The sequence below is a fragment of the Erythrolamprus reginae genome, chromosome 1 (genome assembly GCF_031021105.1).
Source record: "Erythrolamprus reginae isolate rEryReg1 chromosome 1, rEryReg1.hap1, whole genome shotgun sequence".
NCBI lineage: Eukaryota > Metazoa > Chordata > Lepidosauria > Squamata > Dipsadidae > Erythrolamprus > Erythrolamprus reginae.
This window is the reverse complement of record NC_091950.1, coordinates 283,939,040-283,964,309: the sequence shown is the minus strand read 5'-3', so window position 1 is coordinate 283,964,309 and position 25,270 is coordinate 283,939,040. Positions and strand designations below refer to the sequence as shown.

At 41.6% G+C, this 25,270-nt stretch overlaps 1 protein-coding gene across 3 annotated transcripts in view; it reads left to right on the top strand.

Annotated features, from left to right (window-relative positions):
- Positions 1-952: 952 nt before the first annotated feature.
- Positions 953-25,270, top strand: part of SNAP91 (synaptosome associated protein 91) — a 94,939-nt gene continuing 70,621 nt past the window's right edge. The window contains exons 1-2 of one of the 3 annotated variants that reach the window (XM_070733141.1): positions 953-1,258; positions 2,931-3,090. In XM_070733141.1, coding sequence (XP_070589242.1) covers positions 2,961-3,090 — 130 coding nt within the window. In that variant the 5' untranslated portion in view covers positions 953-1,258; positions 2,931-2,960. Of the gene's footprint in view, positions 1,259-1,315; positions 1,825-2,740; positions 2,772-2,930; positions 3,091-25,270 lie in introns of those variants that run through there. The other 2 variants (XM_070733143.1, XM_070733142.1) reach the window with 2 other exon arrangements.

Sequence of the window (25,270 nt, the reverse complement as noted above, 5' to 3'; positions counted from 1 at the left end):
AACTAGACACAAGAACAGTTTTTTCCTGAAGGCCATCACTCTGCTAAACAAATAATTCCCTCAACACTGTCAAACTATTTACTAAGTCTACACTACTGTTACTACTAGTTTTTCCTCATCATTCCTATCATCCATTTCCTCCCACTTATGACTGTAGGACTGTAACTTGTTGCTTGTATCCTTAAGTTTTTTATTAATATTGTTTCCTCGTTGCTTATTTGTCCACTATAATCATTAAGCGTTGTACCTCATGATTCTTGACAAATGTATCTTTTCTTTTATGTACATTGAGAGCATATGAACCAAGACAAATTCTTTGTGTGTCCAATCACACTTGGCCAATAAAGAATTCTATTCTATTCTATTCTAAAACAGTGTAAGACCCATTAAAATACACTCATCCTTAAATGGTGGAATTGTGGAATTATGGCTTATGGAAACCTAGAGTCCTGTGAATTCATTTACAGTTTCAGTATGACAGTGAACTAAAAAAGAGGATGTCCGGCAAAACTAAGACCCAGTTTGATTAATGGCTTCAATAGCTGGAATTACAATAGTACTGAACAACAGAGGTAGTTAACATCAGAGAACTGCCTTGAGCTACACTCCCTAAACTTGGCATTATCTCTCAATTTTCCAGCAATCACATTTAAAGGTGAGGCTTTATTGGTTACCTACTAATCCGCACTAGTAATGATATTCAACCGCTATATTAACGTAGAAGCTGAGGTCTAAAGAACCAGAACCCCGGGATACATAACCGAAACAGACATTTAATTGAATGTATTTAATTTATAGGCCGCCCAACTCCTTCCGGACTTCCGAACAAGGTTGACGTTCACATTTTGCCACAAAGTTTTTTTTAAAAAGGATTATTTTACACGCATCCGCACCTGGCGCGCGAAATAGGATCTAGGGATACGCACACTCCCGGCGCAATAAAAACAAGCAAAGGGCAGAACTAAGTTAACGGGGAAGGAAGGCCCGTCTCCGCTGAGTAACCCAGGTAGACCCGGGTTAAAAAAAGCGTCGTCCCTCACGCGGTGCCTTCTCCGGCGAGGAAAGGGGGGGAAATCCCGGCGGTGACGGGCGTCCCCTTTAGGCACACTAGGGACTTTCTCCGGTTTTACGGCCCCTGGAGGGTTTATTCGGTTCGTCCGCTCCGGGTCACCTGATTCTGGGGAGAGAAAGCCCCATACCCGCGAGGTTGGCGGAAAGAAATAGCCGAAAAGGGGTCAACCGCGAAGGAAAGACCGAGGTGTGTGTTATTGTCAGGGCTTGGCGTATCGTATATGCCCCTGCCAGGCCATTCGCCCGTTCCTGCTGTAAGGGCCACCCCGGGGAACGCGTGCAGCCGCGCGCGCCGGAGATTAGGCTGCCGAGGCAAGCAAGCGGAGATTAAAGCTAGAAATAGCGGCGGCTCCTGGGCGTGGAAAAAAAAAAAGAGCCGCGCTCCGGCGGAACCTCCGCAGCCTTAGCGCATCTTCCTCTCTCGGCCAATCCTCCTCCTTCTCCACCTCCACCCCCGCCAGCCTTCCTTGCACCTGAGGGAGAGGCCAAGTGCGCTCTAAGGCGCGCCTTCCCCGCGCGCTGGAGCAAAGCGCCCGGTGCGAACTGGGGGGGAACGGAGGAGGAAGAGGAGGAGGGATCCTCGGCGCAGCTGCTTACCAGCCGGGCAGGGGCAAGAAAGGTTGCGTCGGGGAGGCTCCGGCGGCAACGGGAGGGGGAGACGGCCTTCTCGCGACCCGGGAGCTAAGCTGAGGGGAGAGAGGAAGAGGCACGCGGCGGCGCGCGCGCGCCAGGAGGACGGGAGCGTGTTGACAGGTTCGCCGCGTTGGGTTCTTCTGCGTTCCAGGGAGTGGGGGGGGAGGGCGAGTGGGGGGGGGGGGAAGAAAGGCCTCACCGGCGTTTAGCAATCTTCAGCATGGGTGGGGGCGTGTAGGGGAGGGGAGAAGGAGAGGTGCCGCTGCGCCCGGATAACCAGACGCGGCTGCTATCTTGGTTATATCGCCGTTCCCTGCGCATTGGAAGTGGCGGTGCTGTTGGCTAGGGGGGGGAAGGGTTGTGGGGGGGGGGATGCAATTGCATTGCATTGCAGAGCGAGGAAAAGGAAGAGAGACGAAGGAATGGGGGGGGGGTTGTGTGTGTAGGGGGGGTTGATGTCGGGTTGTGGGGCTGCCCGGGTTTGTGGAAGAATGGAGCGGCCTGTGGGTTGCCTCGTCTTCGAGCTGGGAGCTGTGGACTGGGGAGGGGGGGGGGACACACGACAGGAAGGCTCCGAGAGGGCATATAATAATAAGGCGCAATGATATAATCTCTCCTCAGAGCAGCCGAGTGGGAAACGCAGGGCAACTGGGAGAGAGATTGGGGCGGCGGTGGGGGAGGGGGAAGGGGGGGGAACCCCGGTGCTGCAGTGGAAATAGGCTGCAAGAGGAAGGCAGCCGGGGTGGATAAAGTAGCCGAATGGGAGGCGAGCTATTTCAATTCATCCTGGGAGCCCTCTTGAGGTTCGGTCGGGAAGGCCTGCGCTTTGGAGACGCGGTGAGGGGGGGGGGGGAGCCTTTTTCTCCTGCCCTCCCTCCCAACATAAATAGCGGAGAGGGAGGTGGTAGTTTGCAGTAACCGCCATCATATTGATCAAGGGATGCAGTTCGCCGAAGGAATAGGAATCCCCCCCCTCCACCCACCCACACCTTAATCTCCTGAGTCATATTTCCTCTTTTATTCCCCCATCTCCACAACATCCCTGGCCACACATTTCGGAGCAAACAGTTACACAACAGAAAAGATGGGGGTTGGTGGGGGAAGGAGTGGAACTGAGTGCCAGGCTTTAGAGGGGATCTAGTTTTAATGGACAAATCATCTGATCTTTTCTTTTTTTTCCTCCTCCCCTCAATTGTTTCCCCCCCCCACCCCTCCCTTCTTTGTAGAAGTGGCAGCAGTCCTAGAATTAGTTGAAGATGTCGGGTCAGACGCTGACAGATCGCATCGCAGCTGCTCAGTACAGCGTTACAGGATCAGCTGTAGCCAGAGCTGTCTGCAAAGCAACCACACATGAAGTGATGGGCCCCAAGAAGAAACACCTGGATTGTAAGCATCTTTTTATATGCATGGTCATGGGTGAATTTTTAAGCATGCAATTCAATACTCCTCAGAGACTAATCTGCTGTCTTGATGAAACCTTTATGTGAGGCATCTTGGAAAAATGCATTTATTGTTGCATAAATTCTGAAGTTATGTTTGACCGTTTTCTTCTTCATTTTGAATAGCAAGGAGATCGATTTGAATCTGGAAAACAGTGAAATATTCTTGCTTGCTTTGGTTACCTGAAATCAGTCCAGAATTAAGTGCTTGGCTTAAAAATTTTTACAAGTAGAATTTTGAACATAGTGGAATTGAATAGTTCTCCACCATTGTAATCTATGTAATGATCCATTGTGTATTTGGAGTGTTAAAATAGAAAAGGCATAATTCAAATGGATAGCATCATCATTTAGAATCCAAAACTCAGTTCTTCAACAATTATCAAAGCAAACTGTTGCATGTATTATATGTTGGTCATGGTTATATTGGTAGTACCGGCAGGCCTTTTTTAGTGACTGTATGGTGTTGGGATGATGAAAAATAATTTAGGACCAAACCTTTAATCCATGACCTTTGCAGATTTATAAAGCAAAGAAAGCTGAAGAAAGATTGTTAGTGCAGTTGTGATTTCACTAAGTAATCGCTTCACTTAATGACCAGGTTCCTAGTCCCATTTGTGCTTGTTAAATGAGGACTACTGAATGTATTTTGTAATGAATTTTAATTCCTTCTGGTGTTTTAGCTTAGAATTCTATGATGTACCAAAGTGAGTTCTCACTTCATGTTAAGTCTGGAGCATCAGTCTATAGCATTCCAGATACTATTGAGTTACAGCTGTTACCATCTGTCTCCATGAGTCATAGGTTTTATTCATCTGGTGGGTCACCAGTTCTTTTCTTCTGAGTTAAACATTGATGGGCAGTCAATACTATATATGATTTAGTGTTTGCAAGCTGTGGAGCTAAACCAGTACTAGTAGGAATGAGAAGAGCCAAGTGCATAGTTTTTGTAACATTTTTGTCCATTTATGATCAATCTTTCCATAATCTCAAGGTGAACAAGTTGACAGATGATACATGGAAATGGCAAATTTGTATGAAAATATAATAATCTTTCCTATTCCTACAAATCTCTGCAAAATAGGATATTCCTCATGTGGAAAGTCACAGCAAACAATATCTATTGCCCAATATTCTGGGGCTCCTGTTCATTGAAAATTTATTTTTCTGATGGCATCAAACCAATTAGTGTTAAATCAAATGGTGGAATAAAATAATTTTTCAGATCACATTGTCACTTTGAAGAAGAAACAAAATGGCCACCCTCCATATAACACTATTCAAGAAGGAGTAGATTTTTATGTTTGAATATGAGTGTTCCAGTTTGCCAATTACACGAATATGTGATGGCAATTTTTTTTGGCTTAATGTGATGTGTTAACTCATTCTAAAAGCAAAAAAATAATACATGGTTTGTTGAGCTAGTCAAGCCTGAAATGTGCTTACACTTTCTTGAAATCCTTCTGGCTTTATAGGAAATAATGCGCTTGAATGTTGGGCCAGAGTTACACTACAGTATGTGTCCAGTATGTTATCCAGTATGTGTCCAGTATGTTATCTCAATCTGATTTAAAGTCAAATCTTAAATGGAAGGGAAATGGAATTGTTATTATAATAATTTCTTTTATATTTTATACTCTTTATTTCACATGACACATTACAATTACAGAACTGTATGATATATTGGGATTTATCAGGTCATACTCAAGGCAGGAGGTTCTAAAACAACAAGTTGTGCTGTTTATTCATATCTTGTTACAGCTTATTTTTAGGGTCACAGAATTACTAAACTCACACTAACCCCTGAAGTTTTTGTTTCTTACTATGTTTCCATAGCAAGGTAATTAATATGTTGCAATTAAGTTAATAATCTATATACAGTAATCACAAGCAGTCAGGCATAGAGGCTCTGGATTCTCCACATGTTTCATTTAATAATCAAAATAGTCATTTCATATAAGGATAATTCAGTAATGCTTGTTATCAGCCCATTGTTATTTCTGTGAATTTTAATCAAAAATATCCTGAATTAGATTACTAACATTTCAGTAATGTACTAATGTCATTGTGAAGCATGTGTTCTTTTGTAAAAGTGAGCAAAATACTGCAATAGATACATGCACAGTAGTTCTTGACTTACAACCATTTGAGCCCTCTTGAGTCCAAAATTTCTGTTGCTAAGTGAGACATTTTTAAGTGAGTTTTGCCCCATTTGACGACATTGGTGAGCTTATTGGAAAAGCTTATTTGCATTATATTTACCAGTAGTGGAGTATAGAATGGATTAGAAATGGGCTTAAGGTGCCCTGAATTCCTTTCTCTTTATAACTAAACTTCAAGGGAAATTAGTTTGAGAGGTAACATTAAGGTCTTCTACTTATACAGCCAGAATCATTTGGTGCTCTGCTATTAATGACTAATTTTACATTTTAGCATCTGAATATCCCGTTGGTTGTTTCTTTCTGATCTTTCTTTAAAAATGATTGAATGTGGTATACCCATAAAGCACAGAAGCAAAAGTAAAATATAGAAATGTATATTGTATATACAGTAGAGTCTCAGTTATCCGTCCTTCGATGATCTGACGTTCTGGATTATCCGACGTTGCAGCTGCTTGGGGGCGTGGCTGTAGGCATTTCCATGCCCCCCCCGACAGACCCCCAAACATGGCAGCCATGATGGGGAAAGCAGGTGAGAGAGAGAGCGAGCTGAAGAGCAAATTGATTGAGAGAGCGAGAGAGCCAAGGCGGGAAGCGGGCAAGCGAGCAAGAGAGCCGAGGAGGGAAGCGGACGAGCGAGCAAGAGAGCTGAGGAGGGAAGTGGGCGAGCAAGCAAGAGAGCCAAGGAAGGAAGCGGGCGAGCGAGCAAGAGAGCCGAGGAGGGAAGTGGGCGAGCGAGCAAGAGAGCCGAGGAGGGAAGCGGACAAGCGAGCAAGAGAGCTGAGGAGGGAAGTGGGCGAGCGAGTAAGAGAGCCAAGGAAGGAAGCGGATGAGCGAGCAAGAGAGCTGAGGAGGGAAGTGGGCGAGCGAGCAAGAGAGCCAAGGAAGGAAGCGGGGCGAGCGAGCGAGCAAGAGAGCCGAGGAGGGAAGTGGGCAGGCAAGCCACATACAGTATGGTCTGGATTATTTGACATTTTCGTGTATCCGACTATCAGCCCACCCATTTATGTTCTTGCTAAGTGAGACATTTGTTAACTGAGTTTTGCCCCATTTTACAACCTTTCCTGCTATAGTTGTTAAGTGAATCATGGCGGTTAAATTAGTAAGAGGGCTGTTAAGTGAATCTGACTTCCACATTGGCTTTGCTCGTCAGAAGGTTTCAAAAGGTGATCACGTGATGCTGAGCCAGTTGCCAAGCATCTGAATTTTGATCACATGATCAGGGGGATGCTTCAAAGTTCATAACTGAAAAATTGTCATAAATCACATTTTGGGTGCAGTTATAACTTTGAATGGTTGCTAAATGAACAGCTATAAGTTGAGAACTACCTATAGTAATAAGATCCTGGTACTTGGGAAGGCATGAGTGTAAAATAAATGAACATGTGGTAAAAGCTTCTGGGACTTTCTGGGACTTTTGCAGAAATTGTCCAGAGTGTAGTTCCCTTTTCTGAAGTTAAGATTTGCAGACAAAATAAATAAGCCATTGGGGTTAGTCTTTTATGAAAGGTTTATTTGGCGCCATAAAATAGGTAACAATGTTAACCTAGCTAAAAGAGAAAGTTTGGCTCTAATGTGAAAAGAAACAAATAAAAATATCTGCATTATTGTATTTATAGATATTAATAATGTAGATACAGTGACTATGATTTCAAAAGAACTGGTTGTTTAGATTTATTTATGAGTGATCTTAATTTGGTTGCCCTCTGCTTTTGACTGATTACTAATAGAACGAATGCTACCACTCAAAACACTAACATTTGTAATTAATCTGTCACTAACCAGTAAGTCCAATTATAGGCATGGCATGGCAATTATTAAACATTTTCAGATAATTATGTTTCTTTGTATTCTGGCAAGTAGTAGAACCATTTTGATCATCTGAGATATGAACTGTAAACATATCAGGAGATGTAATGAAAAGCAGGTTTGATTTAGTATTGAAGGAAATTTGAGAAACAAATTCTGATAACATGTTTCTAATAGAATATATTCAGCATAGCAATCCATTCCTCAGTGCAGATATAGGTCACACCTGGGACAATATGGGATTTTTCTATAGTATTTGAGCAAATGCCATAAATACTAGCCCCAAGTAGTCTTTGAAGGGCCTCCAAAGATGAAGCTCATTTCATGTACAGTAATTGAAATAAAATATGGTTAATATGGTTACTCTTCATGGCCTATATTGAATAACACTGAACCCCTTAATGTATTATTTAAAATATTAATCTGATAACATATTTTAGACATAATTCCAAGGATATCAGGTCTTTCTGTGGCACTGAAGCCTCAGATTTTGAACCTCTGCACCTGCTTCATTGAAAGTAATCAACTCTAATGGTTTTAAATATGCCGCTAGAGCCCTGTGGGATTTTTCAGTTGGTCTGACTAGTATTTCAGTATGATATTTTACCTCAAGTAATTGAGCAGGCATCTTTTTTCTTGACAGATTAAGTCAACAGGAATACAGCTACTGAATCTGAGTGAACATGGGTTAGAGTAGTTGGTTTCAAACATTTTTCAGGCTGCAGAATTTTTTAGTTAAAAAAAGGAACATTTTCCCCAAAGCCCAGATCGAGCAGCAAAGCAATGAGTTGTCATAAATGCAAATGTCTATCCATAATGCATAGCTCCCAGTGACTGATAAGGGCTCAGAGGGTTAGTTTTCTCTGGGTCCCATCACTAAACAGTATTGGCTGGCGGACCCACGGGGGAGAGCCTTCTCTGTGGCTGCTCCGTCTCTTTTGAACCAGTTACCTTCCAAGATCTGGACTGCCCCCACCCTAATAGCCTTCCATAAAGACCTGGCTTTTTCGGCAGGCCTGGGGTCATTGATCAGATGGCATGGCATCTTGATCTGACCAGGAAATATATGCATGGTTTTTTTAGTTGTTTTAATTGTTTTTAGTGAGTTTTATATTGTATTTTATGTCTATTTGGCTGTGAGCTGCCCAGAGTCCTCTGGGAGAGGGGCGACATATAAGTCCAAATAAATAAATAAATAATAAACAAATAATACTATCCCAGGTGTTGGGGTCCTGAATGTCAGCTTATAAGAGCTGACCTTTCTGCTATACCTTATAAAATTTGGAACCCACATTTGATAATTTCCCTTTTTCTTTTAGTCCTTAATTTCTCATAGAATTCCTACTGGTATTGAGACTTTTAAGGTTCAATTGATGACACATAAAAGAAAAAACTCTGAATTAGAGCTCTTTGTGAAGTCCGTTCTGTTATAATGAGGGTGATTCAGTTCCATAGCGTTTTGCAGCGTCATCTGGTGAAGCTCTTTTATATACTGAAATATTTATTATGTTTTATTCTGTAAAAGAACTTGGCCATATTCTCAATGGTTAACTCGTAATAATTTGCAAAATCCTTGAAGCTAAAAACTGCTCCTATTTAACGCGCCATTGTTGATGGAATTAGAATGGGTATATTCATTGTTTGCTCTGCTTGAGTTTGTTTGAGGTTTAAAGTTTTGGGAAATATCCTTGGGTAAGTTTACCTTATCTCTTGCGTGCATGATACCATCCTTTAGCTTGCTACAATTTAGTTAGGATGAAATAGCTGATAGGAGCCAGGAGACTCTATTCCTTGTTTTGAAATGAGATTGTATTGCTATCCTGAAAACAGACAGCATTGGAACTTCCTTGAAGAAATCTTTGGATTTAGAAGTTGAGGAGAAATCAGTGCAATTATTATTTGTTTCTTAAGGGCGGATTGTTAGATGACTGGTTAGTGACAAACTCTAAATTCTCTTGGAAAAAATGATTTAGTCAGACTTGGTGATGCTGCTGAAAGAGAAGAGAAATATAGCCATTAGGTTTCACTTGGGCCTCCTGTAAATCTTCAGTAACCTTGAGCATGGTATGCGTTTGGTTCAACTGTCTGGAATGAGAATAGAGTGTTTTATTTATAGTAATGTAATTTCTACTTGAACATCCATTTTCAAAAAGTTTACTGTTTTATATTCCCTGGCAATTTATACTGAGTCCTGGTAAGCCCTGTGGTTCACTTTCTCCCACAGTTGTATGTAAACTTTATTTGGAAACACAAGTGAAAATGTGATATGAGGATGCCCACCCAATTTCATTACTCCTCATCTAACCCAGGTGAGGTGGTTGATATTGATATCTGAGCAGAATAATGGAGTGGATGCAAATTGATAAATTGAAGGTCAGTCCAGAGAAGGAATTACAATTGGCACGCGGTTCATTCTCTAGTTGAGCTTTTTCTGGAGGGAATTTCATTCTATTTTACGGAAGTTCTCCCGGATACATTATTACATTGAGAAGAGCAGATAGCTTCTGTTGTTTTGATACATATGAAATGGTTTTCAAACTTTAGTTTGCCCAAAATAATTGCCATGGTTAGGTGTTTCTAATGCTTCGTTAGCTGCTTGGTTACAAACCCTTTTCTGCATCCAACTCAAAATATTAATGTATACATTTAAAATCTGAGATAGTTTGGGGCCAGAATCTAATGGAAGATCTTCTCTGTTGTATGTCCAACCAGATCTTTAGGCTACCTGCAAAGATTCCTCTGCAAGTATCTTCATTAAATTGCACTGAATATTCAGGTAGAAGAGGAAGCACCTTTTTGTTATGGTGCTCCATCTTTGAAAGTGCTTCCCTATTTTTTTTGTTTGTACCCCTACCTTATTTTGCTCAAAGGAAAGACATTTTGCAAAGGAAAGACATTAAACAAGTTGAAAAGATTGCTTGATATTTTTTTACATTGTGTCCTTTGATTGTTGAAGTTGCTTTTATTTTTTTAGTCTAATGCATCTCTCTCAAAACTTTGGTTAACTGATCTGACTAACAATTACATCCAAATAAACATTTGATTATTTTGTCACTTGGTTCATTGAAGCTAACTTCCTAATAAGTATCTTCAGAATAACTGTCTGTTTCCAGTGTTTCGATTTTATTAGACAGTGATGGCTTGGTTATATACTCTGTTGTCAATAAAAATCTGAATTGGTAAATTTGTAACACTTTCTAGCAATAAATTATCTGGCAAGATCACATTTGCAAAATCATGGTCATTTGAATATTCTTTTAAGAGCAGGTTTGCACCACTTGGCAAGGGGAAGGGGCCGTGTTATTAAATCAAAATCAGTTGCTATGTGGCTAGTAAATGCAGGAAATGGCAACAAGGGTTGGAAGTACTCAGCAGCGTTTCTTTTAGGACTGAGGATGTAAATTTACTGCTTTAAAAAGAAAAGATTGACTTTTTGCTTTATAGGCTTGCCTAAGAGGTTTACCTTGACGTGCCTCAAAATGTTAATGATGAAACTGCAAGCCAATTCTTAACCCATATAAAATGTGCTTCCAATATCCTAGACTTCGCCTCTCCCAGAATGGAGACAGACTAAAAATATGATTTTGCTCATACCTTATGTTGTCTTAAATGTTAATCGTGAGGGAGTTAGTAACTCCATGGTCAATATCCATGCTAACTTTGAAGTAGTTATCCAGTCATAACTTTCTGTATCTCATTTGTGGAAAAAACAAATCCATATTGTCACTGGCTAGTCCCAGGGACTCAATCTGGTGGCAGAAAAAGAAAAAATACGTTTTGGTAACTCTCATAAGATGCATCTCCAGGCAGAAATGATACTCAGAACCAAAGCTAAGGAGGTATCCAGTTTCATGGCCCTTATTTAAATGACTTACTAAGGTTAAGCACAGAATAGAGTAGTATTGTTATCGGAGCCAGATCGTTGACTTTTAAGTGGAACTGTACAGGTTTGCTTAGTTACCAATAATATCTGTTGTATTGGTTCAGATGTCTGTGGAGATTCTCAGTCCTGCAGGCCACATGAGCAACATGAGAAAATATTATTTTACTGAAAAAGTAGTAGATCCTTGGAACAAACTTCCAGCAGACGTGGTTGGTAAATCCACAGTAACCGAATTTAAACATGCCTGGGATAAACATATATCCATCCTAAGATAAAATACAAAAAATAGTATAAGGGCAGACTAGATGGACCATGAGGTCTTTTTCTGCCGTCAGTCTTCTATGTTTCTATGTTGTTCCAATGGTGTTTTTTCAAGGTGCAGCTGGACTTTCTGGTTTTTCTTTGAAGACAGCTCACTTCTCTTCCAAGAAGCTTCTTCAGCTCTGACTGGATGGAGAGGAATAGAAGGATTTTTACTTCTTGCAGACATCTGGTCATTTTCATTCTTTTACAGAGTCCTTGAGGCCACCTGGAGGTTTATCTGTCTCCCCGGGATCACCAGAGTAGTGCAAATGGATGTGGAGCCTTCTTGGAACGTTGAAATTAGTTGAGATGTTTATATAAGTGTGTTCAGTAACCAGTGGGCTGTATAGCTTTATGCTGGAACTCTGCCCTTATACTGGTAGTTTTCTCCTTTCCATGAGGCCTCAATTTACTATAATTTATCATTACCCTAATATATATGTAATATTCTTATCATTTTTTGGTTTCCTGTGTTGTGCAGTTCTTCCCCATTATTGTAAAAACAGGGAATAATAATCCAGGCACCTGTTAGTGGTCAACACTGACTTCGAGGCACAAAGACACCCCCTTCCCCAAAGTAGTTCTTAGACTGCATTCAAATGACATTTAAAACCATTGCTTAACAGGTAAGCCACAAATTAACCTTGGTTACAAACTGTGCTTTAAATTTTTACATTAACTGCACTACATCCATTGCACCTGTGTTTGGACAGGTTGCTAAATATAACTGCAATTATATGGCTTAATGAATTATTAGGCATTCCATATGGTTGCCTATAAAGCATGGTTAAAAAACTTGGTGACGCATATGAAGCCAGACAAATTGGAGATAATATATATGAAAATTAGGTCGAGAGAGCATATTGAATCACTGCAGGCCATTGTTTAATATCATGGCTTGTTCTCTTCCTCCTAAGCCCAGTTTATTTATTTTTATTTTATTTATTTATTTATTTAATTTGTCAACAAGTGCAAAGAAACAGGACACATGAAAAAAATGGCACAAAAATGGTTATAAAGAAGCAAAACGTAGCCATGAACACATAAAATGAGTACATACAAATGGGTACAATAGGACAGGGACAGTAGGCAGGCTCTTAAGAAATGTGTAAGGTCCAGGGTAGACAGTTTAAGGTAAAAGATATGGGGGTTAAAGAAACTAACGACAAGATCGGGTAAAGTGTTCCATACATTGTACTACTCTATTGCAGAAGTCATATTTTCTGCAATCAAGATTAGAGCGGATTACATTTAGTTTGCATCTATTGATATCCCGAGAGTTATTGCGGTTGAAATTAAAGTAGCCAATAACAGGGAGGACATTAAGGTAGATGATCTTGTGTACTAAGTTTAGGTCCGAAAGTAGACGGCGTAGTTCAAGGTTATCCAGGCCTTAAATTTCAAGTCTGTTGGAATAAGGAATTTTATTGCAAGCAAAAGATTTGAGTACCCTTGTAAAATACCTCAGGACCCTCTGTAATGTATTAATGTCTGAAATACAGTGTGGGTTCCATGCAGGTGAGCTGTATTCAAGGATAGGTCTGGCAAAGGTTTTTGTATGCCCTAGTTAGAAGTATAAAGTTATCAGAGGGAAAGCTTAATAAAATAAGATTGACAACTCTTAATGCCTTTTTAGCAATGTTGTTATGGTGGGCTCTGAGGCTTAGATCTTTTGAAATGAATACACCAAGATCCTTGACAGAGTGTAGCTTATCTTTTAGATTCTTTCCATCCAGCTTGTATTTGATATTCTGATTTTTATTGCCAATGTGTAAGACTGAACATTTGTTAGCAGAGATTTGGAATTGCCAATTGTTTGACTATTCAGATACATAATCTAGATGGTCTTGTAGGGTAGTCGAATTGTCTGTGGTGTTAAATAGTTTTACATCATCGGCAAAGAGGACGCAGCTGCTTACAATATGATCACAAAAGCCGTTTATATATAACAGAAAGAGTGTTGGTCCTAGAATGCTACCTTGGGGAACACCACTATTAATTGGTGCTGGGTTTGATATAGGGCAGGGATGGCGAACCTATGGCACAGGTGCCAGAGTGGCACGTGGAGCCATATCCGCTGGCACGTGAGCCATTGTCCTAACTCAGCTCCAATGTGCATTTGTGTGTCAGCCAGCTTATTTTTGGCTCACACAGAGGCTCTGGGTGGACATTTTTGGCTTCCAGAGAGCCTCTGGGGGGATGGGGGAGGGTGTTTTTACCCTCTCCCAGCACCAGGGAAGCTTTTGGAGCCTGGCGAGGGCAAAACACAGGCCTACAGAAGTTGGGAAACAGGCTGTTTCCGGCCTCCAGAGAGCTTCCAGGGAGTGGGGGAAGCTGTTTTTGCCCTCTCCAAGCACAGAAATTATGGGTGTGGGCACTCACGCATGCGTGATAGTGCACATGCCCACTCCTTCGGCACCCAGGGGAAAAAGGGTTTGCCATCACTAATATAGGGTTTCCAATTTTAACTATTTGTTGCCTGTTTGATAGGAATGCAGCTATCTATTTGTGCAAGGATCCAGAAATGCCTTTTATTGGTTTAGCTGTACCAAATTTGTAATTGTAGGAAACAGTGATATACGGCTCTGTTTCTGTGTATAATGGTTTATAAAACTGGGGGATGTATTGCTATTGAAATGAAGAGACTGCAATTGAAACACAGTTTAATATTTAACAGGAATTTTAACTACTGGTCAAAGGAATTGCCTATAAAAGGAATTCTCCAAAAAAGAAATAGGGAATATTTTTTATGATCAAGCAATAATGTGACAATTGATTTGAAAGCAAATTGTCATAGATGTTAGGTCCATAGTAAATGTATTGTGATTGCTTCCTGATTCTTGTAGACATTTCTCATATCATTAGTATTGTTTCTCCAGGTATCTCTAATATAAGCTCAAAGCATCATGTAATAAATTTGCAGAAGTTCAAACTACATGTATTAGGTTTTGATATCAGAAGAAGCAATAACATTTAGAAATAGGCGTATGTACCGTCCCATAGCACATGAGGTCAATCTTCTATGTTTCAGTGTTTCTGTGATCAAATGCAAAAGGGGAAATATTTCTCCTTTTGTTTTATTTTGCTTTTAGTTCATTTTGCTAGCTCTCTGCCAGTGAAAATGGAGATGGGGGGGGCTGTACACAGCCCCCAGGACCCCATATTTGGCTGGAAGGCCTTCTGCAGCCTTTTGCTAGTGAAAATGAGCTTGGGAGAGCTCCGTTTTCACCAGCAGAGGGTTGCAGGAGGACATTCGGTCTGAAAATGGCGCCCAAGAGCTCCATTTTTGCTGGCAGAGATTCCCGCGGGTTCATCCTTCGCTGATTTCAGCGCAGCCCCACAAAAGCCAGATCTAAGTTCCCGCCTGGGGGCCTTGAGTTTGACACCCCTTCACTCTGGACAGGCTTATGTTATTATCAATACCTGCACAGTCATCATTATTGTTGTTGTTATTGTTGTTCATTGCTTGTTGTTTAGACTAGATTTGGCATTTTTATCCACCTACTGAGTCTTTCCCAAGGATCTGAGATAGGAATACAGTATGTTGTTTTTGATAGTGTTACAGTTATTGTTACAGGATATAAGCTATTTTAAGTAAAGTTGCCTTTTCCAATTGACTAGTGGTGATTTTGTCAGTATTGATGATGCTCTGTATTTTGGGGGGTTGTGTCTGAGGCGCCTGCTGCTATTTGTACTTATATGCTTTCGTTTCATTCTACTTCTATATGCAGGTCTTATATTTTGCGATTTTCTACAATTCTTTCTCTTCTATCTTGCTACTTATAGGTTTACTAAACAAATAGAGTGACATAGGGGAAGGTTTGGTAGGGAAGGTTTGCCTATTTGCTGATGACTCTAAAGTTTGCAATAGGGTTGATATTCCTGGAGGCGTCTGTAATATGGTAAATGACTTAGCTTTACTAGATAAATGGTCAAAGCAATGGAAACTGCAGTTTAATGTTTCCAAATGTAAAATAATGCACTTGGGGAAAAGGAATCCTCAATCTGAGTATTGTATTGGCAGTTCTGTGTTAGCAAAAACTTCAGAAGAGAAGGATTTAGGGGTAGTGATTTCTGACAGTCTCAAAATGGGTAAGCAGTGCAGTCAGGCGGTAGGGAAAGCAAGTAGGATGCTTGGCTGCATAGCTAGAGGTATAACAAGCAGGAAGAGGGAGATTGTGATCCCCTTATATAGAGCGCTGGTGAGACCCCATTTGGAATACTGTGTTCAGTTCTGGAGACCTCACCTACAAAAAGATATTGACAAAATTGAACAGGTCCAAAGACGGGCTACAAGAATGGTGGAAGGTCTTATAAGCATAAAACGTATCAGGAAAGACTTAATGAACTCAATCTGTGTAGTCTGGAGGAAAAAAGGAAAAGGGGGGACATGATCGAAACATTTAAATATGTCAAAGGGTTAAATAAGGTTCAGGAGGGAAGTGTTTTTAATAGGAAAGTGAACACAAGAACAAGGGGACACAATCTGAAGTTAGTTGGGGGAAAGATCAAAAGCAACATGAGAAAATATTATTTTACTGAAAGAGTAGTAGATGCTTGGAACAAACTTCCAGCAGATGTGGTTGGTAAATCCACAGTAACTGAATTTAAATATGCCTGGGATAAACAGATATCCATCCTAAGATAAAATACAAAAAATAGTATAAGGGCAGACTAGATGGATCATGAGGTCTTTTTCTGCCGTCAGTCTTCTATGTTTCTATGTTTTTTTTGTCTGTCTTATCAACAGCTGTTAAATCCGGGGTGTTATGTGGCAGGTGCCGATCTGTTTGAATTCCAAAGTTGCAGAGCACTTTATTATTGTTATATTTTTATCTTGCCTTTATATCTAACTCGATATAAGGAAAAAAGTTAATCCTTTGCAAAATGAAGGAGCTCTAAATTTGGTTCTTGGGAATCCTCCAGACATTGCTGAATTATAATTCCCAAAAGATACATTTATCATGGTGGAGAATCTGGGAGCTGTAGTTCCCCAGCCATTTTCCAGCCAATTTGATCTCAGCAAGTAATAATACTTAAATGTGGGCTAATATTTAAAATTAATAGGGCCAAGACTATTATTAATAGCATGCAGGGAGGAAAACAGGATAATAATAAGTCGGCTGGCGGGACCCAGGGGAAGAGCCTTCTTTGTGGTGGCCCCGGCCCTCTGGATTTAACTCCCTCCAGAGATTCGAATAGCCCCCACTCTCCTCGCCTTCCGTAAAATGCTCAAGACCCACTTTTGTCGCCAGGCGTTGGGATAATTACCATCTTTCCCCTTTTTATTATATTTTTGGCCTTACTGCATGATAGATTAGGTTGAATGTGTGTCACTGCATAGCTAGGGGTTTTATTATGTTATTAATGTCTTTTAAATGGATCTAATTTTTTATTGTTAGATTTGTAATGTATTGTATTATTGCTATGTTGTGAGACGCCCCGAGTCCTCGGAGAGGGGCGGTATACAAATCCAATAAACTATAACTAACTAACTAATACAAAGTTCTGTAAAACAAGACAGTAAAAATACTGTAATAGTAAATGAGGGCTTAAAATAGTCTGATCTTGGAACAATAGCTATTCTGCAAATGTCAGGATATTACAAATGCCTTTAACTGATTCCTAAAACAGTTGGACTAATTATGTTTCTTAGTAAAATAGAATTTGGGACATCAGAAGGACATTCTGAGTCACATCTAACATTTGAGGCCACTGGTTGTGGTCTCTTCTGATTTTAGCTCATTAGTTGGTTAATACTGGGAGAGGCAGTATTTTATATTTTTGGATCCTAAGCTGCTTAGGCCTTTATTTAAGCTTGGTAGCTCATAGGTATCCAGCCCATCAGTTCAGGAAACAATAGTATGTATCCTTTTCAGCCCTCCTCTAAATAATAAGCTAGTTCAATAAAGGCTGCAATTTCTGGGCTTTCAAGTCAATGTTCATAAGTCTTTTTTCCCCCAGTAGTGCAGAATTTATTATAGCATCAATTACTGAAGCTAAGCTATCCCTGTCCAGATAGGGCTGAAAATGGTTTGCCAGCCATAGGCGTTTCTTCTTATTGAAGCCTGCTGTGTCGTCAGCTGACAGTTTGAAATCAAGGCGAACCTCCAAGCTAGTTATTTGTCTGTGCATTTGCTAAAAATGCTTGGGATTTATTTTTTCCCCCATGAACAATGGTAGCACACTATTGCGAGCATTCCCGCGAAGAGCTAGATGTAGCTCTAGCTCCCTGATTAGTGAAATCCACAAAAGAAAACCCTATGTATGATATCGCAAGAGATTTAGTAGTGCATGAGTCATTTAAAATGCTAAGTGTGGAGGCAGACCAGATAGACTGACCAGAAACATAATAGAATCTTGCAAATAATATTAAAGTGATTGGGTCTTAAAAATCATTATATGTATATCACAATACTGTACTGGTAAGATTCTATTATACTTGTAGCAGCCTATCAGGTCTGCCTCCACTCTTTTATTTATTTATTTATTTATTTATTGGATTTGTATGCCGCCCCTCTCCGTGGACTCGGGGCGGCTAACAACAGTGACAAAAAACAATGTAAAAATACAATACTACAACAGCTAAAAACCCTTGTTATAAAACCAATCATACATACAAACATACCACGCATAAATTGTAGAAGCCTAGGGGGAAAGATTATCTTAATTCCCCCATGCCTGACGGCAGAAGTGGGTTTTGAGGAGCTTACGAAAGGCAAGGAGGGTGGGGGCTATTTTAATCTCTGGGGGGAGTTGGTTTCAGAGGGTCGGGGCCGCCACAGAGAAGGCTCTTCCCCTGGGCCCCGCCAACCGGCATTGTTTAGTTGACGGGACCCGGAGAAGGCCCACTCTGTGGGACCTAACTGGTCGTTGGGATACGTGCGGCAGAAGGCGGTCCCTGAGATAATCTGGCCCGGTGCCATGAAGGGCTTTATAGGTCATAACCAACACTTTGAATTGTGACCGGAAACTGATCGGCAACCAATGCAGACTCTGGAGTGTTGGTGTGATATGGGCATATTTAGGGAAGCCCATGATTGCTCTCGCAGCTGCATTCTGCACGATCTGAAGTTTCCGAACACTTTTCAAAGGTAGCCCCATGTAGAGAGCGTTACAGTAATCGAGCCTCGAGGTGATGAGGGCATGAGTGACTGCGAGCAGTGACTCCCGGTGCAAATAGGGCCGCAACTGGTGCACCAGGCGAACCTGGGCAAACGCCCCCCTCGCCACAGCTGAAAGATGTTTCTCTAATGTGAGCTGTGGATCGAGGAGGACGCCCAAGTTGCGAACTCTCTCTGAGGGGATCAATAACTCCCCCCCCGGGTAATGGATGGACAGATGGAATTGTCCTTGGGAGGCAAAACCCACAGCCACTCCATCTTATCAGGGTTGAGTTTGAGTCTGTTGACACCCATCCAGACCCCAACAGCCTCCAGGCACATCACTTCCACTGCTTCGCTGACTGGACATTTTAAATGAATCTTGTACTACTAAAAACTCTTGCAGTTAATCTTAGGTGTAACCTTTTCCCTTGCTTAGTATTGGAGATCATTTCTGTTTGTCACCCATGATGAGGCAAATGAACATGGCTGTTTCTCTTATATAATACCATGCATCCAGTGATGGGCTACCAAATTTTTTACTACCACACTGTGGGCTTGGCTTATACATTTTCTTTCAATATCTTTCAGTACAAATTGTCTGCTTTGGGGTAGAGCTCCATTTTCGCTACCCCGCTGCGTTCCCCCCTGTCCGGGCAGCAGCCCACCCCCAATAGTGGGATTCAACTGGTTCACTGCAGATCGCACAAACCAATAGCAGCAATTGCAGGAGGCTCCGCCCACCTGCCCCAACGTAACTCACAAGCACTGCGCATGCACAGAAGGCTGTACACATACGCAGATGAGGTGCGTGCGAGCAAAGCTAGCACGCGTGCATGCTCACATTTGCAAACTGGTAGGGAAGGTAAATAAATCACACCTCCAGCATGGACATTGCCATGATCAAGGAAACCTGTACACTAAGCCTATGTGAGGCTCAGAAAGAGAGGTTTGCAACTTCTTTTTCTGGAAAGACCCATGTTGTGTTGCTGGGACTTCTGGAGGAATGAGCAAAGAATGAGGCAGGTGCAGGGGTTGTTCTAATTTACCTCGCTGCTGGTTTGCTTCCTCTGGTGCTGCTTGAGGGCGCCACGTGGGTGTGCGCATACGCAGTGCCAAATTTTTTTAAATGAATGCACATGCATGTCCCATATGCGTGGCAGAAATCCAAAAATCGGCTGGCTGGCGGGAGATGCGTGTAACAGCTCGCATGCCTGCAGAGATTGTGGCATAAGTTCACCACCATGGACATATATACACTTGTTTTTTCTTGCCCAAGTGTAGAACCTTACTTTTTTCATCACTGAATTTCATTTTGTTAGATAGGGCCCATTGCTGAAGTCTGTCAAGATCCTTCTATATCTTAAGTCAGTGATGGCGAACCTATGGCACGGGTGCCATAGGTGATACACGGAGCCATATCTGCTGGCACGCAAGCCGTTGCCCTAGCTCAGCTCCAATGGGTATGAGTGTGCCGGTCAGCTGATTTTTGGCTTGCACAGAGACTCGGGGGGGGGGGTGTTTTTGGCTTCCAGAGAACTTCAAGGGGGTGGGGAGGGCGTTTTTACTGTCCCCCAGCTCCAGGAAAGCCTTTGGAGCCTGGGGAGGGTGAAACACAAACCTATTGGGCCCACCAGAAGTTGCGAAATAGGCTGTTCTTAGTCTCCAGAGGGCCTTTGTGGGGTGGGGGAAGCTGTTTCTGCCCTCCCCAGGCATTACACTGTTCACTGTGTATTTCTTTGCATGTGTGTCTGACCCATAGAAAAAGAAAAGAATTGGAGAAATGTACATTATGGCAGTCCATTAATGCCAGAAAGTTTTCATAAATTTATTTTATTTTATTTATTCGATTTTTATGCCGCCCTTCTCCTTAGACTCAGGGCGGCTTACAACCTGTTAGCAATAGCACTTTTTAACAGAGCTAGGCTATTGCCCCCACAATCCGGGTCTTCAGATCAAGCCTTTATTTTAAAAAGCTTCTTCATTTTGTTAAACTGTTTAGAACAATAACAAAGCAGTCTTTAAAAAATAGTCTAATAATTTGAACATTCTAAGACATTTATTGACTTACCTCCTTGCAGTTTCAGCAGTCCAATATGGCCTCCTTGCAACTAGTTTCACTTTCAGTTCTAACATGTGGCCCAGTGTTCCCTCTAATTCTTTTTGGGGGGGGCGCGGAAAAGTATAGTGTCTGAGCAGCAGTCCCTTCGGGACTGGGCGGCACAGAAATAATAAATAAATAAACAAACAAACAAACAAACAAATAAAAAACCCACCCTGTTTTGCCTCAGAGAATTTCAAAATAAAATACTGTACTGTGTGTCTATAACAGTGAGCTCATAATAGGGCAACTCTATCAATATCAAAATGCCACTTAAATAGTTGAGCTAGTTTCAAACTAGATTTTGATTTTCTTTCTCTCTTCCTTACTCCCATTCTTTTTCTTTCTCATTTCCTTCCTCTTTTTTCTATCTGTTTCTCTCTCTTCCTCTCTTCCTCTCTCTCTCCTTCCCTCTCATTCGTTCCCTCTCGGCTTCTGGGCAGGTTTGGAAAACTCTGAGTTGATGATGATTTTTAAGTGAGCGATTGCTCACTGCTCAGCTTAGAGGGAACTATGATGTGGCCTGCCTGTTTTGAATCAGCTGTGTGTCGGGAGATTGGTAATCACTTGCTTATGCTAATCAGGCTCTGGGCTGCTGGTAAATTGCTGGAAGGCAGAGACCAAAGGGTGGGGGTGTCTGGGTGGGGCTACATTTGGTGTATAAGATGCACCCAAGTTTTCACCCACCTTTTGGGGGTAAAAAGGTGCATCTTATACTCCGAATAATACAGTACAGTGGTACCTCTACCTAAGAACGCCTCTACTTACAAACATTTCTAGATAAGAACTGGGTGTTCAAGATTTTTTTGCCTCTTCTCCAGAGCCATTTTCCACTTACAAAGCCAAACCTCTGAAAGTGTAACCAGAAAAGGCAGGGAGAAGCCTCCGTGGGGCCTCTCTAGGAATCTCCTAGGAGGAAAAAGGGCTGGAAAAGGCAGGGAGACCTCTGTGGGGTTTCTCTAGGAATCTCCTGGAAGGAAACAGGGCCAGAAAAGCTGGGGAGGCCTCTGTGGGGCCTCTCTAGGAATCTTCTGGGAGGAAACAGGGCTGGAAAAGCTGGGGAGAAGCCTCCATGGGCATCTCTAACAATCTATTGGGAGGAAACAGGGCCTTCACCCTTCCTGTGGTCTCCTCAATTGCACACATTATTTGCTTTTACATTGATTCCTATGGGAAAAATTGCTTCTTCTTACAAACGTTTCTACTTAAGAATCTGGTCACGGAACGAATTAAATTCGTAAGTAGAGGTACCACTGTAGTTGTATTATAATTTCTAGTGTTCAATCATGTATCCATTTTTATGATCTTGCTGATTGGTGGTGAATGTGGGGTGGCTGTATTACACCTGTGGCGGCAGACAACATTGTTCTGCAGTGTGATTGTACACTTAAATGCCATACTATGGAAAAACAGAGGCTGTGGATTGACTTCTGCAATTGTACTAGTTGTGTATGTATAGCCTGTGATTGATGTGAGACTCACACCTTGGTCAAAACTGCTGAGAACAAATGTAGACCTGCAATGAAATAGGACCAAGACATTAAGGTTATTTAAGGATATCAAACAAGCTTTCTACCATAGTAGGAAGAGTCCCAAACTGCTTGAGATATCAGAAGAATTCTGCTGTTCATTGTAGTGCGTGCTTTAAAGGTCAGGGAGAAACAAATTGTGCCAGTAGCTGAAGACTCCAGGGGTCTTCTGCTCAAAAAAGTCAAAATAGAGCAACAAGAAATCTGGTATTCAGTTTTCTTGCTCCAGATCCATCTCCAAAACTAGGGTAAGATGGAAAAATATTCAGTTATAGACTTGATTTCTATTCATGAGAAGGAAATGGTGTTTGGACTAGGATCTGAAGGGAAATGCTAAGGAATAAGACTAACCTGGAAGCTTTCTCAGTTGGAACTTCGTCACAGCTCAGATCATTTCTTGCAGTCTTCCATTCAAATTTTAACCCTTTATTTTTCATCCTACATTCTTTTATTGAGTAGGGATTTGACCCCATATGATTGGCAAGTGAAAAAAACAAGGCATCTGATTTTATTTATTATTTATTTATTATTTATTAATTAGATTTTTATGCTGTCCGTCTCCGCAGACTCGGGGCGGCTAACAACAATAAAAAGACAATGTAAACAAATCTAATATTAAAAATAATCTAAAAAACCCCAATTTGAAGAACCAATCATACATACAAACATACCATGTATAAATTCTATAAGCCTTCCTGTTCCTCCTCAATTTGGGTAATAATCCAAACATTTGGGATTCTTTCTTTTATTATCTAATGAGAAATCACACACAATTCTAGCTTTATACCTGTGTAGGCTTAAGGATATGAATAAGAGGGTTGAAGTTTACTAATCCAGACAATATAACTTTCCCTGTGGAGATAGAGGTCAGCAGTAGACTTCTGTTTACGCTTTCTTGAATATAAGCAGGTGGTGCAATAGTTACAATGCAATGTTGCAGGTAATTCACTGCTCAATGCCAGCAGTTCGATTATTCCTGGCTCAAGGTTGACTCAGCCTTTCATCCTTCTAAAGTTGGTAAAATGAGGAGCCAGATTGTTGGGGGCAATACACTGACTTATGTAAACTGCTTAGAGAGGGCTATAAAGCACTATGAAGCTGTGTATAAGCCTAAATGCTATTGCTACATGCAACATAGAACTGTTTTGGCAGATTTCTTGCTTATATGACATTCAATAAATGACTCTCTACTGGAACAGGGAAATTAGCTTTGAAAATTGGGGTGATATGGAGTGAGGATAGTGTGGGATCTATTGTTCTGACCTGGGCTTCCTGATAAATAATAAAGCCCAAACGGAGTCCCCAAACCCTCTTTTTAGTTTAATGACTGTGGAATTATGTTCATTCCCAGGCATAATGAGCCCCAAACAATGTTAATAAGTGTTAAATCAGAAGCTAGAGGCCGAGGAAGGTTAACAGCTCTTTATTGGCAATCAGGAACAGTTGAAGTGACCAGCTCACAGGTAGGAAGTGACTGCGAGCTACTGGCTAAAGCCGCACCTTATATACCTTGCTAGTGCGGGGAAAAGCCGTGAGTTCCTCTTTTTTAAACTTTCACACCAAGGTTTCCCTTGGCCGCGTCTAAGCCAATCACCGGTCACCTTTACTCAAAAGTACAAACATAACAATAAGTCTGATAAGGTCTTCCCGAAGAAGGTTGATATCATTAACTTTTATCTCTCTTGACACATTGCCAAAGATCTACCGTAATTGGCAAGGAACTTTGCAAAGCCAAACAGAAACATGGAGTCAGGATCAAAATGCAGAGACACTAATTGAACAGAGTTGCTTCCTGCAACCAGCACATCCGTTTGCTCCACTTATATGGGAGGGGCCAATCATCTCCAAGCCTTACTCCTGAGTAGTCCTTTTCCTCCTTAACTGTTCTTGCCTTTTGGCAGATCTGTGCATGTGCACATTGGGAACAGGCTCCCTCTGTTCCTCTGCCTTGCTCATTTCAGCCTCTGGAAGCTCCCAGATGGCCCAGACTGGATCTCTGCCTCTGGCACCAAGCCTTCTTCAGACTCCAGACCTGGCCCTTGTTCCTCCTCAGGCTCCTCGCTCTATGACTCTGCTGCCTCCTCTTCAGAAAAATGCCTGAGTGGGACTTGGTTCCTCTTTACTCAGTGGTAATCTAGCAATATAAAAATTTTTGAGAAAAATATTCTCAAAATGCCAGGGGTGCTTTTTGTCTGTTCCCCCTTTTTGTTTCAATATAGAACATAAGGTATTTATTTGAACATAGAACCATTATGGAAACTCTTTCACTTCTTAGTTATTCTAGGGTAGCTAATTGTTGTGGTTAGCTCTGGCCCAGCTCCTGCCCCAAGGACTGTGGATGTGGGGGAGACATCCACATGCTGCGGGCCTGTTTTGCCCCCCCCCCCCGTGGAATCTGCTGATGAAGGCTCCTCTGACCAAGAAGACATGAGTGACAGGGAGGAGGAGAGTGTGGCAGACAGCTCAGAAGGAGATAAATTATCTAGCTCCTCCTTGGATTCAGAACAAGAGTTAATGATACAGCCAGGCATGCTGAGAGCTATGCATAAGCAACCACAACTGAGAGATTATTATCAAAGAAAATGAGGCCACCTGTGTTTGGGTGTGGCTGTGGTAATTAGTGAGGCTGCTATAAATAGCAGCCTGTGGGTTTGGCCATTGTGGAGGATTATCTGATCGTTGTGTTTCGTGACTGCTTTACTGACTTTGACTTTTTGTGTGCTGATTTTTCCCCCGCTTTAAAACTAAACCAGAGCAAAGTGTGTTTCACTTTGTGAAAGAAGAAGGACTGTGAATTGCCTCACAGCTGCAAGCTAAGTATCACAGAACTGATAAGGGACTTGTACAAATTACCAGTTTGTTTGGAGACAAATGCTCTTTGCTATACCAAAAGAAGGCTTAGTTTAAGTGAATTTTCATTATAAAGAACATTGTTTTGAATTTTCAAATGTGTGTGTGTCTGAAATTTGTACCTGTGAATTTTTGGGAGGAGTCTACCAGAGAGCCCGACAGAACAGCTAATGAACACTTATTTAACCAGCAGTAGGCAACCCATCTTATTTGAATTATATTTCCCGCTGTATATTGGCTACATTGGCCAAGGATGATGAGCATCAGATCATCTATCCTTTAGCTGTGCTTCATTGGTATCAGGCGGGGGTTCCTGCTTACCTCCGCTACCGGTGCGGTTGCTAATGCAGCTCCAGGTGACTGGCGGGAACGCGTGTGCATCGGAGTGAG